The sequence below is a fragment of the Protopterus annectens genome, chromosome 3.part0 (genome assembly GCF_019279795.1).
Source record: "Protopterus annectens isolate FY-2018-M chromosome 3.part0, PAN1.0, whole genome shotgun sequence".
NCBI lineage: Eukaryota > Metazoa > Chordata > Ceratodontiformes > Protopteridae > Protopterus > Protopterus annectens.
In genome coordinates this window covers 1,863,112,102-1,863,124,102 of record NC_056731.1, presented here as the reverse complement: position 1 = coordinate 1,863,124,102, position 12,001 = coordinate 1,863,112,102, and the positions used below count along the sequence as shown (strand labels likewise).

Genomic DNA, 12,001 nt, shown 5'->3' with positions numbered 1-12,001 from the left:
GGTCTATTCCTCATAAGATTTGTGATTTTCTATATTTTTGTGGCGAATCAATAAGGACTGAATTCACTAAATAATGACAGGCATTTGAGTTTCAGACTTTAAATCCTTCAGAAAATGTAGGATAACACAAGCCCTTTTATTCTAGAAACTTTCTAGGTTTAAAAGAGCGGTATTTAACATTTGTCCCCCCATTACTTTTGGCTTTGTACAGATTTTTTGCGCTTAAGAGTTTGAGAGCTATCCTTACATTTCTGCCTTTTTTGATTGTAAAAACTATTTCACCTGGGCTGAACCTCTAATCAGTCAGTGTTGATCGGTGCATTATGTCAATAAGCATTAAATAAATAAACTTAATTCAAGAGTGCTTTTTCTAGAATGATCATCAAAACATTAAATAAAGAGGGCATGGCTTAAGTGGAATAAGTTGCTCCCTCCAACAGAATAAGGTAGTTTAGGATTACCTGATTTGAAGGGATACTTTAGAGCTACGCAGTTAAGACTCATGTACATAACACAAGCACAAAGCTATAACTCAAAGTGCAAAAGGGTGATAAGCATCCATGGGGTACATTTTACAATAAAGGAGAGAGTGGGCTTTTGGATGTGGATCCTTCAGGACAGCAACAGCCATACCGATTATATTCATAAAGAACTAAGCCAGCATGAGAATGGAGAAAAGACATTCTGACAATAGAATTTACTGCAATTGGGGGTAGAGAGAGTAGGCAAGGGGGACAGGAATTTACTGGGGAAAACCGGCAAAGAAACCAAGATATTGGCAGCAAATAACTTGAGAGGGAAATGTAACAGAATGAGAAGAGGCCAAGAAGACATTTGGACTGCAGGCTACAGATTGCCTTCTTCCCTATCCTGGGATATCAGAGTATAGGCAAAGAGAAAGGACATGGAAATTCTAAGTGAATAAAATATCACATAATAACTATAGAATCAGAGAAGGTTTGAATGGATTGGAAGACAGACTGGATAAACATTTTGCAAGGAAACAATGGGAGGATATATGTATGGGTCCCAAATATGCAAAGTCTAGAAGATCTAGGATTTCCTCTGGGAACAGTTTGCACAAGTATTTTTATATCTCAGACTCCAAAGAAGTTTTCCTCAGGTAGATGGCAAATGCTGGAGATGTAATGAAGAAAGACGTAACTGGGAGCACATATTTTGGGTGGGTAATAACTTGGCAGATTTTAACATTTCCCTACACAATACTCTTCCAGAAATATTGTGAGAGGAAATGGGTGTAATGAAGGAAGCGATTTTTTTGAGCTGTGATACAAGATCTGAGTTGCCTAGACATAGGAAGGCCTTGTTGTGTTTAATTCTGGTGGCTACCAAAAGTGCAGTTACTAGAAAATGGAAATCAAATTCTAAACCAAATGTACATGAAGTAGTGAGCATTGTAACGGAGATAAAGGCACTGAAGTGGGATCTTTAGAAAAGGATAGTAGCAAATTACAAAGAAAAATGGAAATTGCGGGAACAATACATGTAGAATGATGTTTTGGAGGAGGAGTGAGGTTTAAGGGAAGGCAAGAATTGAGCAATTTATGTACGGTTGGATTGATGACAATTGTATAAAAGTATGTATGTGATGTATAATGTTTGTAACTGTGAAAATGTTAATATGGTTTGTTTTGTTTTATATAAATGTATGTTTGGTTGTATTTTAAGTGATAACTTAGTAAAGGTGTTAAACAAATAAAATTAAATGAACAATTCAAGATTGTCTTTTCTGGAATGATCAAAATACCAAAAAAACAAGCTACTTTGAAGAAAGACAAAGGATTAATGCTGCAAGACATGCTTCCGTTAAGCGTGTTCCACCTGACATCTATTATAGTCAAATATCTAAATAAATATTTATTTTCCTTTTTATGCTGCTCTAACAGTAGCACCAACCACTTGTTTGTGTCTCTGCTTTCTCGGGATTGAATGGGTCATGTATAATGCTCATCAGTGTGGACGCTGCCATTCCCTTTCATGTATGGCAGCCCACAAAAGTTTCTCTCCTGCTTTTATTCAGGTCTCAGCCTTGAATCCTTCTATTATTTGAGACGCTACCCCGACGTTTTACTCTTCCTGGATGCCACATTTCTGTGATTGGAACAATATTCAGATAACTCTGTTCTGGTAACATTTTGCACAATCTGCAGGTGTAAGTACTCCTTACCTTCACATATGTCCACCTTATTCCCTTCAGACTTGCTGATTTTAATACTGTAACTTAATCTTTCTAGTCTTCGAGCTCAATTCCTGTGTGGCCACTTTGCCAAAATAAATAACTTTGTGAGGAAGGAAGACGTTTTCATTCCAATTTCCTTACATTTGATTTAAAAGCTTGTCAATTAAACAATTAAATATTTTGTCTTCTTCTTCATATGGACAGATGGGAGACCAACTTACCTCAACAGGCAACCATTTTCCAGGTAACTCGCCAATTTCCAATAATCCTAAACTCGGATTTTCATCTTTAAGCATTCAGTCCTTTGGTACAAAGCTAACTAGTTTCACAAAGACCAAAAGTGAACATCTGGGGTCTTTTCTCAGTTCAACAAAAGCCTGTGTATTGGTCTATTTTACTGGCTGCAGTGGGATTTGGTCCTAGGTGAATGCTGCTGAGTCATAGATAGTTGCTAGGCATGTAGTCCACAAGACCAATGAGGAGCCTAGCCCATTTTCCAAACTGCCCCAGAACAGAGTCTGGTTAGGTAATATGCTTTGTCACATACCAGCTAAATTGACCAAGGGTCATCAAATTCCAGAACACTGCACAACATGTTCTCCATAGCACCTGTAGATCAACCATGGGTCTACAGTCTTGTCTCGGCCCCACATCAAGAAAAAAAAATCTTGGCCAAGTATAGGAGGATCAAAGCCATACATACTAAAAGCCTTCTGACCAATCTAAAGAGGCAGCTAAGAGGTTAATTTCTTCAAAGGCTAAATCTGAAGAAAAAATAGCTTCTCAGGCAAAGGATAACCACAAAGCTTTCTACAGTTGTCCATAACCTTGGAACAAATACACAACAATACTTACTGTAAATGGCATTACCCATACTGAACCGGAAGCCATTGCCAACCTTTTGGCTGACAGATTCAGCTCAAATTTCTCCCCCCACCCAGACAGTCCAAATAAAATACCACAACACAATCCCCAAACCATTACTAGAGAATAGGTCATTAATGTATTTTCCAAGGCCAAAAACACTGCATCAGTGGGTCCTGATAACATCCCTGGATGTTTGATAAATACCATGAAACATGACTTCTCTGGTCCACTTGAATCACTTTTCAACTGCAGCCTTCAGTCAGATTTTATCCTCAAGGAATATACTAGGGCTACAGTCATTCTTCTGCACAAAGGAGATCCAACCACTGATCTCAGTAACTACAGGCCCAATAGGTCTTACCAGCTTCATAGTTATGGCCATGGAAAGAATCATCATGGACATGATAAAATGAGAACACTGGTAATCTGCAAATGCTGGACCCATCATAGTTAGTCTTTGTTAAAGGATGATTATGCCTATTAAATCTGATGGACTTTTCTGAGAGGGTCACCAAAGCTTTAAAGCAGGCTAGACTGTGCAAACAGCTTACCTTGACCTGGTCAAGGCTTTTGCTACCATGCACTACACAGGCATTATGGACAAGCTCACCAAGTTAGGTAAAAACCCTTTTATCATCCATTGGATAACCAACTGGCTCACTGACAGGACCCAGGAGGACAAAATAAATGAGGCTACCTCCACCAAGAGACCAATCAATAACAAAGTCCTCCAGGGCTCAGTACTGGGCCTGCTCCTTTTTGGCATCGATTTATTTGAAATGGGAGCAAATGCTGTGGGTTTACGGCTGACAGTTTGCTGATGATTGCAAGCTGGGGGTTATCATTAACTCTGCTGCACAGACTAGCATTCTTCAAGGTCTACCTCTGACTAATAAATTGTGCCAATGTCCTGGCCTTAAACTCAATGCTAAAAAATGAATAATTGTACCCATTAGGAAACCAACCATCCTGGCTAATTACCATGTTGATAATACACCTCTAAAAGTCTACCCAGTGGTCAGTGATCTGGGTACACACACACACAGACAGTAGCCTTACCTTCGACCAATATGTTGTGGCCACAGTGGGTGAGGAAATCCTTTTTATGTTGTGCAACTTATAACTAAGGGCATGGCATCTAGGTCCAAAGACATCATCATCTCACTGTACTCTTCCCTTATCAGAACAATCATAGAATACACAGTGCTCCTTTGGTATGTGCCTGACCAGGTATATGCAGCAAACAGAGCAACCTCAAAGGTTCCTTACAAAATGAATGCAAGGTATAACAAACCTGCCTTATGCAGAGTGCCTTAAAGACCTTTCTCTGTACTCAGTCTTCTATAGATTGCTGAGGGGTGATCTATGCCTGGCTTACAAGGCATCTGCAAACCTCACACTTATGAATCTTTTATATATTCATAAGTCAAAGAGTACTAGAAATATAAGGTATATTGGCTTGAATTTTATCTGTGACAAATGGAACATGCTGGAGAGAGACAGATATGCATCCCAGAGACTGCCCCTCTTATGGAACAGGCTTCCAGACCCTGTGCAGCTGAGTTTTTCTATTACCCAGTTTAAACACAACCTAGAGAAGTGGATGGGAACAGGAAATTTACACCAGCCCTGGCACCCATGTCCCTTATGGACAGAGGTACCATATAAATACCTGGCCCTTAAGGTCCTATTAGGATGCAGGACAGCATTATTCTTTTGGGAAAACTTAGCTAGGCTTAGAAAGGCCTCTTGGATCATTAGCCTAGTAAAAGTATATGAATCTATGTTGCCAGCCTTCTAGCAGCTGGCACTATGAATTAGTGCATAGAGTGCCACATGCTCAGTGACATCCATCTGCTGTTACCAAAAAAGGAGTGAAAATGTAAGAGATACAAATACTTACCCCAACTGGAATCCAGCTCCTCTCTCAAAGTGGCTGTCTATATCTATGCCAGCACAGTGCCAACACATTGCAAGACGAGTAAAACCTTCCAATGTGGACATACTACAAAAAAATCACTTCCCAAACCAAAAACATCTCCAAGGCATGGTATGGTACATGTATGCACTATAGCCAAACCTCAACACCACACTGAAACTCACTCTACACTACACATAGCAGATACCACCACCACCCAGGCCTGGTCAAGCCCTTCAGACTACAAGGGCAAGCAGTCCACTCACTACAGTAATGTGGTAATGTTATTTATTAGCATTTATTTATCAGCATAAGTCCAACTGGGCAGTAACCGCTTTTCAGTGGGGGCCTGGGGAGAAAAGCTCCAAGTAACAATTTACAGAGAAATACAAGGCATTTTAAAAATAATCATTAAAAATATTAAGATCCCTAGATACAAAGCATTTGGTAGCAATAAAGTTAACACTTTTTTTTTAATATATATTTATGAGGACAGAAAAATGCTTTCCATTTCAATTCAGATATGTTTGCATCAGCAATAATGCACTGGAACACGATGATACATGTTTAAGAAGAGTTAATGCAGTTACTTCCTTTACATGTTACAAATGTATGTACATCAGAAATGTATGAGCATAATGGTAGTAGTTGGGAAAGGTTTTTATGGAAAGTATATGGTGCGTCTAAGATGGATTTAGTGGAGAAGAAGAGATGCAATAATTGTCATTATGGTGAGTGGTCCCTGAGGATGTAAGCATGGTTATAGGAGACTCAACAATTTGGCACACTGATACTCCCCTCACTGGGCTAAGGAAAGACAGAGTAGCAGTCCTCTGGCTCTTGGGTTCTAGAATCTGCTGCATCACCAAGGCACTCAAGTCCCTTCACAAATATAGCATTGGTCATTGTCCATGTGACATCCCTGCTCTGGGCCAATAATCAAGGAGCCTGAACCCTCACCACTGACACTGGTGAGAGATGTTTACTTGGAACAAAAATAGATACACAGTATTTCCAGATGCAATTCTCTGTACCAAGCACAATTTCCCTTAAGAACACACTTTATTAGTGGGCTGGGCTTCCCTCTTTCTCTCTCCAGACCCCCAGTAAGACTCCCCACTGGCACAACTGTAGAGTTGAGCTTCAGCAAAGTGTTCCAAGCCACGTCCTCCACCACCCTTTCTGTGAAACAAGGATTGTGTGTCCCTGCTCCATGTAGCTGACACACACAGATTTGATTTTCACATACATACATACATACATACACACACACACACACACACACACACACACACACACACACACACACCTAGGAAAGGCTGGCAGAGATCTACCAGCTATGCCCCCTTCTGCCCAGACTATAAGGTAGTTACTGACACCAGAAAACTTGAAAGCCAGCTACTCTAAGGCTCTTACAAGGGTACCCAATTATCATCATCATCATCTTCTTTTGGCTGTTCCCGTTAGGGGTTGCCACAGTGGATCACCTGTTTCCATTTCTTCCTGTCCTCTGCATCTTGCTCTGTCACACCAACCACCTACATGTCCTCTTTCACCACATCCATAAACTTTTTTCTTAGGCCTTCCTCTTTTCTTGTTACCTGGTAGCTTCATCCTTAGCATCTTTTTCCCAATATACTCAGCATCCCTCCTGAGCACATGTCCAAACCAATGTAATCTTGCGCCTCTGGCTTTGTCTCCAAACCTTCCAACTTGGGCTGACCCTCTAATATACTTATTCCTAATCTTGTCCACCCTCGTCACACCCAGTACAAATCTTAACATCTTTAACTCTGCCACATCCAGCTCAACCTCCTGCCTTTTTGTCAAAGCCTCTGTCTCCAACCCATATAACATAGCTGGTCTCACTACCCTCTTGTAGACCTTCCCTTTCACTCTTACAGGTACTAGTCTGTCACAAATCACTCCTGACACTCTTCTCCACCCACTCTATCCTGCCTGTACTCCCTTCTTCACCTCTCTTCCACACTCACCGTTACTCTGAACTATTGACCCCAAGTATTTAAACTCATCCACCTTTGCCACCTTTACTCCTTGCATCCTCACCATTCTTCTATCCTCCCTCTCATTCACACACATATATTCTGTCTTAGTCCTGCTGACCTTCATTCCTTTTCTCTCTAGAGCATATCTCCATCTCTCCAGGGTCTCCTCCAACTGTTCCCTACTCTCACTACAGATAACAATGTCATCTGCAAACATCATAGTCCATGGGGACTCCCGTCTGATCTTGTCTGTCAAGCTGTCCATCACCATTGCAAATAAGAAAGGGCTCAGAGCTGATCCTTGATGTAACCCAACCTCCACCTTAAATGCATCCGTCACTCCCACCGGAGACCTCACCGCTGTCACTACCCTCGTACATATCCTGTACCACTCTTACATACTTCTCTGACACCCTCATACAATACCACAACTCTTCTCTTGGCACCCTGTCATATGCTTTCTCTAAGTCTACAAAAACACAATGCAACTCCTTCTGACATTTTCTGTACTTCTCCATCAACACTCTCAGAGCAAACAAGGGTACCCAATTATATTGAGTAAAATTAATACTAATACAAATGGTAGTGTCTGACCAATGCAGCAAGACTTTCAGGGGTGGCCACATTGTCAGCAAATAAATACAAGTGCTCTCAAAGTTTAAAATATTCTCTGAGAGACCAGGCACAATGAAAAATTTTAATATGTTTAATAAATAATAAAAGAACATGAAAATACTAAATATCTATTTATTTATTTTATTTTATGTGAACAGTTTAGCATTACAATTTTATGAAATCTTACATTATAATGTATAACAAAACAGTAAAAAACATTATATACATATTTGTAGTGAGAAAATCCTTGGTATAATCTTAGATTGTAACCTGGTTGATAGTAGAGAGAGAGTAAAAAGTAGGTAAAAGAGAGGGAGAGGTGTTAATCAGGGGTTGGGGGTGGGCATAACCAGTGAGACTTAAAATATTCTCTAAGATTATTTTTGAATGTGGTGAGTGATGTCATAAGTCTAAGGTTATTGGGAAGGGAATTCCATAGCTCCAATAGAGTTATTACTATTTGATGAACGAAGGGAACTGAGGTTGGTATAAGGGGTTAGGATATATTGGAGAGAGGGGGTTTTGTAAAGTTGATGAATTATTTTGAAGCCTTCCGTAAGTTGATTATATTTATGAAGATTGGGAAGTTCTGATTCTGTACATTGAACCTAGTTTCTTGTTGACAGATTTAATGGTTTGGGAAGTATGGAGATCGAATTTAAGCTTAGTCAGTAGTGACACCTAATAACTGATGGTTCCATTAGAGGATTCCACAAAGAAGGAGCTAGGATTAGACGGTTGTGCTGTTAGGTTAAAGGAAGTGACGAGGGGGGAAATAAAAGTAACTTGGTTTTATTTGGGTTGAGAATGAGTTTCAGGTCAAGATCAGAGCAGATCAAGGTAGAGTCGCTCATGTATTGGGGGATGCAGGTGGAGTTGGGATGAAAGTGAAGGTCATTTATAAAGACAGAGGTTGAGATAAACTATTTTTCCACTGGACTGCTTGTTGTCGGCAAGAAAGGTAATCCTTGAACCAGTTTAGGCCTAACTTGTCCAGATGGAGGGTACGAAGAGTTTGGAGTAATAGTTGATGGTTGACCATGTCGAAAGCTTTTGATAGATCAAGAAAGAAACCATGCTGGGTACTAGACAATAGATTATTGATGGTAAGGTAGTGTAGTAGTTGTTTGTGAACATACCGTTCCAGAATTTTAGCTATTGGAGATAGTATAGCAATCGGCCTGTAATTGGAAGTTTCAGTGGAAGGGCCTCCTTTATGTAATGGAATGATGTATGATATTTTCCAAATAGGGGGGATGTTGGCCTCTGTAATGGATCTGTTGATCAAGATTGATATGGGATAGGCAATGACATCAGAGGCTAGTTGGAGGTATTCTGCAGTCTTGAGGAATAGTTGAGGATGGAATCTAGGGGGTTTTAGTAGCTGAAGAAAAGATAGACCAGTTACAGGATTTTAGTTCGCCTAGAAAATAATTAGGTTGAATTTTTTCTTGTTCCTAATAAGTTTATATAGGGGTGGGTATAAAGCAGAGTTTGTGTTTTATAATATAAGTGACTAGGTGGTCACTAAGGCTGTTTTTGCTGTGCATTACCAATTCGGGTAGTGTTGTTTTTTTTGGGAGGAAGCCAAAAGATTTTTGATTAGGTGATTGGCTTTTTGGAGCAGTGGGACCAGTCAATATTGAAGTCTCCTAGTATAAATGTTTTCTGGGGGTAAAAAAGCTAACCAAACTTAGAGTTTTTGTTTGTTTTTGTTATTCCCCCTTGGTGGGGTATATATAAGGATTGATTTGTTTTTTTTTTTTTTTGTTATTAAATCTTATTATTGAGATGTTCTATATTAGAGAGACCTGGGGGGTGGAAGGGTGCAAGTAATTAAGGGCTGGATCTAAGAGCCTTGGAGTTTATATAGTATTTTTGAGCTAGATTTACAGGTTTGACTGGGGTGGGGTTAGGTTGTTAGGTTATAGATAATTGAGTTTTTGAACTTTTTGAGAGAAGAAGGAAGAGAAGGTTGAGGTGGGTGTGTGTGTAGATGGTGTAGCATTAGGAGGAAATTTTGAGAAGAGGTTGTTCATTTGTGTTAGTTAGATATAGATAATAATAGATAAGAATTAGTGATATTTACAACACCAAAGTTTCAATCACAAGAAATATTAAAAATAACGCAGATGGATAGATTCACACAGATAGAGAAAAACACTACTTAATCTCACTATATTTTCCTGACTGACCTAAAGAATAACTATTCCCTGGTTATTTACTAAAGCAAGGAAAGATGAAGTGGGTGAGTATTCTTCCTTCTTGGTCAGGTTTCAAAACTGACTGCTCTGAGACTTCTGTCTCATCTAGTACTAAATCATTTCAGTGCTGGATTACAGAATGACATCACATACATCTGGTCATCTGACTTCTGGTTTCTACACTATCTCCCTTTACTAGAAACTGAACCAGAATTTAGCACATATGTGTCACGATACACACAGAGCTTTACTGAGATGTGTTGTTGCATCTAGAAGCTATAAGACTATTTCAAAACGTCCACCCTTCTAGGGCAGCAATTAGTTCATCCCCTAAGGACAATACAGTAAGATTTCTAGTCCTGGTTTTCACAGACATTTCATCTATGGCTGCAATCAGAACTGTAAGATACAATCTTTATGGCTTAAACTAGGTAATTTACTTCCAGACTATTTTTCAACTTTAGCTGGACTAAGACTAACCTCTTCTCTTCCAGTATCCTCTGTTACAATAAATTCATTTCTACAGTTACAATACAGTGTGACATACAGGTGTATTTTTTTCTGTCCAGCAGGACTCGCTGTTGGTACATTTTTAACAAAAGCAGCTTTACAAATGCATTTTTAACACAAGCACCTGTACAAATCAGTTTGATATACAAATGACATAATTCTTTACAAAATTCCAGCTAGCTTTGCTGGTGGAATATTACTAGCCAAATTAATCTTCCAGTGCAGTTCCCTGTATAAAACTAATACTCCCAATCAGCCCCCCCACCCATTTTCAACACTTTTTCAAAGTAAAAAAAAAAAAAAAGAAAATCTAAAAGCTTTACATGAAGAATAATGCCTGAACAAGACATTAGTATTACCCTGAGTGTTGTTGCAGTGCTCATAAATATGTTTCTTAAACTTGCTCTCTATTTTACCAGCATAAAAACCTGCATATTTTGTGCAGAGAGCAATGTAAATCAATACCCATAGCATTTTGCCTTTAAAAGCAATCACTCTAATGGCCCAGAATAACAATACTGGGGATTTTCATGAATATATCTGTATTGACTACAACTGTCCCAGATTTTTCGTGAATCTCTCTGGGATCACTGACAAACTGGTCAAACTCCATATAAAGCTCTTTGTAACCCAGTGGATTGCCAACTGGCTCAATGCTATAGACCTCTCTATTAAAGTTAACAATCCATGAACTTCCAGAGAGACTTGTTACCAGTGGCATACCCCAGGTCTCTGACTTGGCAGCTACTTGCATTATATCAGTTTTTGACATTAAACACATCCATCTCACCAAATTTGCAGATGTCTGCAGGCCTGGAGCCATCATCAGCTCCCCCTGAAGAAACTCATCCTCCAAGAAGGTCTAATTTGGATAAACTAGTTTGTGAAAAAGAAACTTCCACACACAGACCATATAAACAGCAGCACCCTTGAAACATATACTGTTGACACACACCTAGGCCCCCTTTTATAGATTATGAACTCTCCTCCCTTTGATCAACACACATTAAATGTCATTAGAAAAGCCTTCCACCTCAGCTAAATGATTAATATGGTCATATCCTCTTGGTCAAAAGAGGCCATCATTCCACTCTGCTTATCCCCATTAAGCTCATACCAGAGTACAATGTGTCCTATAGAACGTACCTATCCAGACACCTAATCAACTTAAAAAACTCACGAGTTTTTGTACATATAAAAAAGAATCTTAGGTGTGAGCTCTCTAAATTACCCAGTGTCTAAAAGCCCTCGCCCTCTTCTCTATCTCTATGCCTGGCCTACAAAGCTATAAAAGACTCAATCCTGCTTGATGTACTACATACCCCAAAAATATGTAGAAACACTAAGATATAATCAATAGACCTAAACCTGCATCTGAACATAAACAGGACCTGGTGGCTTGACAGATATCTCTACCAAAGGATTTCCTACCTTTGAAACACAATTCTTCTTTTGCTAAAGCAAAACATGTCACTCACAGGCTACAAATCTAACTTAGATGAATTGATGGGAAACCACAAATTTACCCAGGTCTAGAACATCCATCCCTTATGGACAGGGAAGGTAATTGAATGGGTGCATCAGTAAGACAGCAGTGGCTAGGCTTCAAAGGCCTTAACAGGTCTATTCCCTAGTATAAGTCTATGAACGTATACCTACCAAGAGCTAATTAAATTCTTGA

General features: G+C 39.4%; 1 protein-coding gene across 1 annotated transcript in view; it reads right to left on the bottom strand.

Annotated features, from left to right (window-relative positions):
• The window catches only part of LOC122797218 (cytoplasmic dynein 1 intermediate chain 1-like), a 672,499-nt gene extending 661,425 nt beyond the window's left edge, over positions 1 to 11,074 (bottom strand). The window contains exon 1 of the mRNA XM_044066050.1: positions 10,840 to 11,074. Within this exon, the coding sequence (XP_043921985.1) occupies positions 10,840 to 11,074 (235 nt within the window). The remainder of the gene's footprint in view (positions 1 to 10,839) is intronic.
• Positions 11,075 to 12,001: the final 927 nt, after the last annotated feature.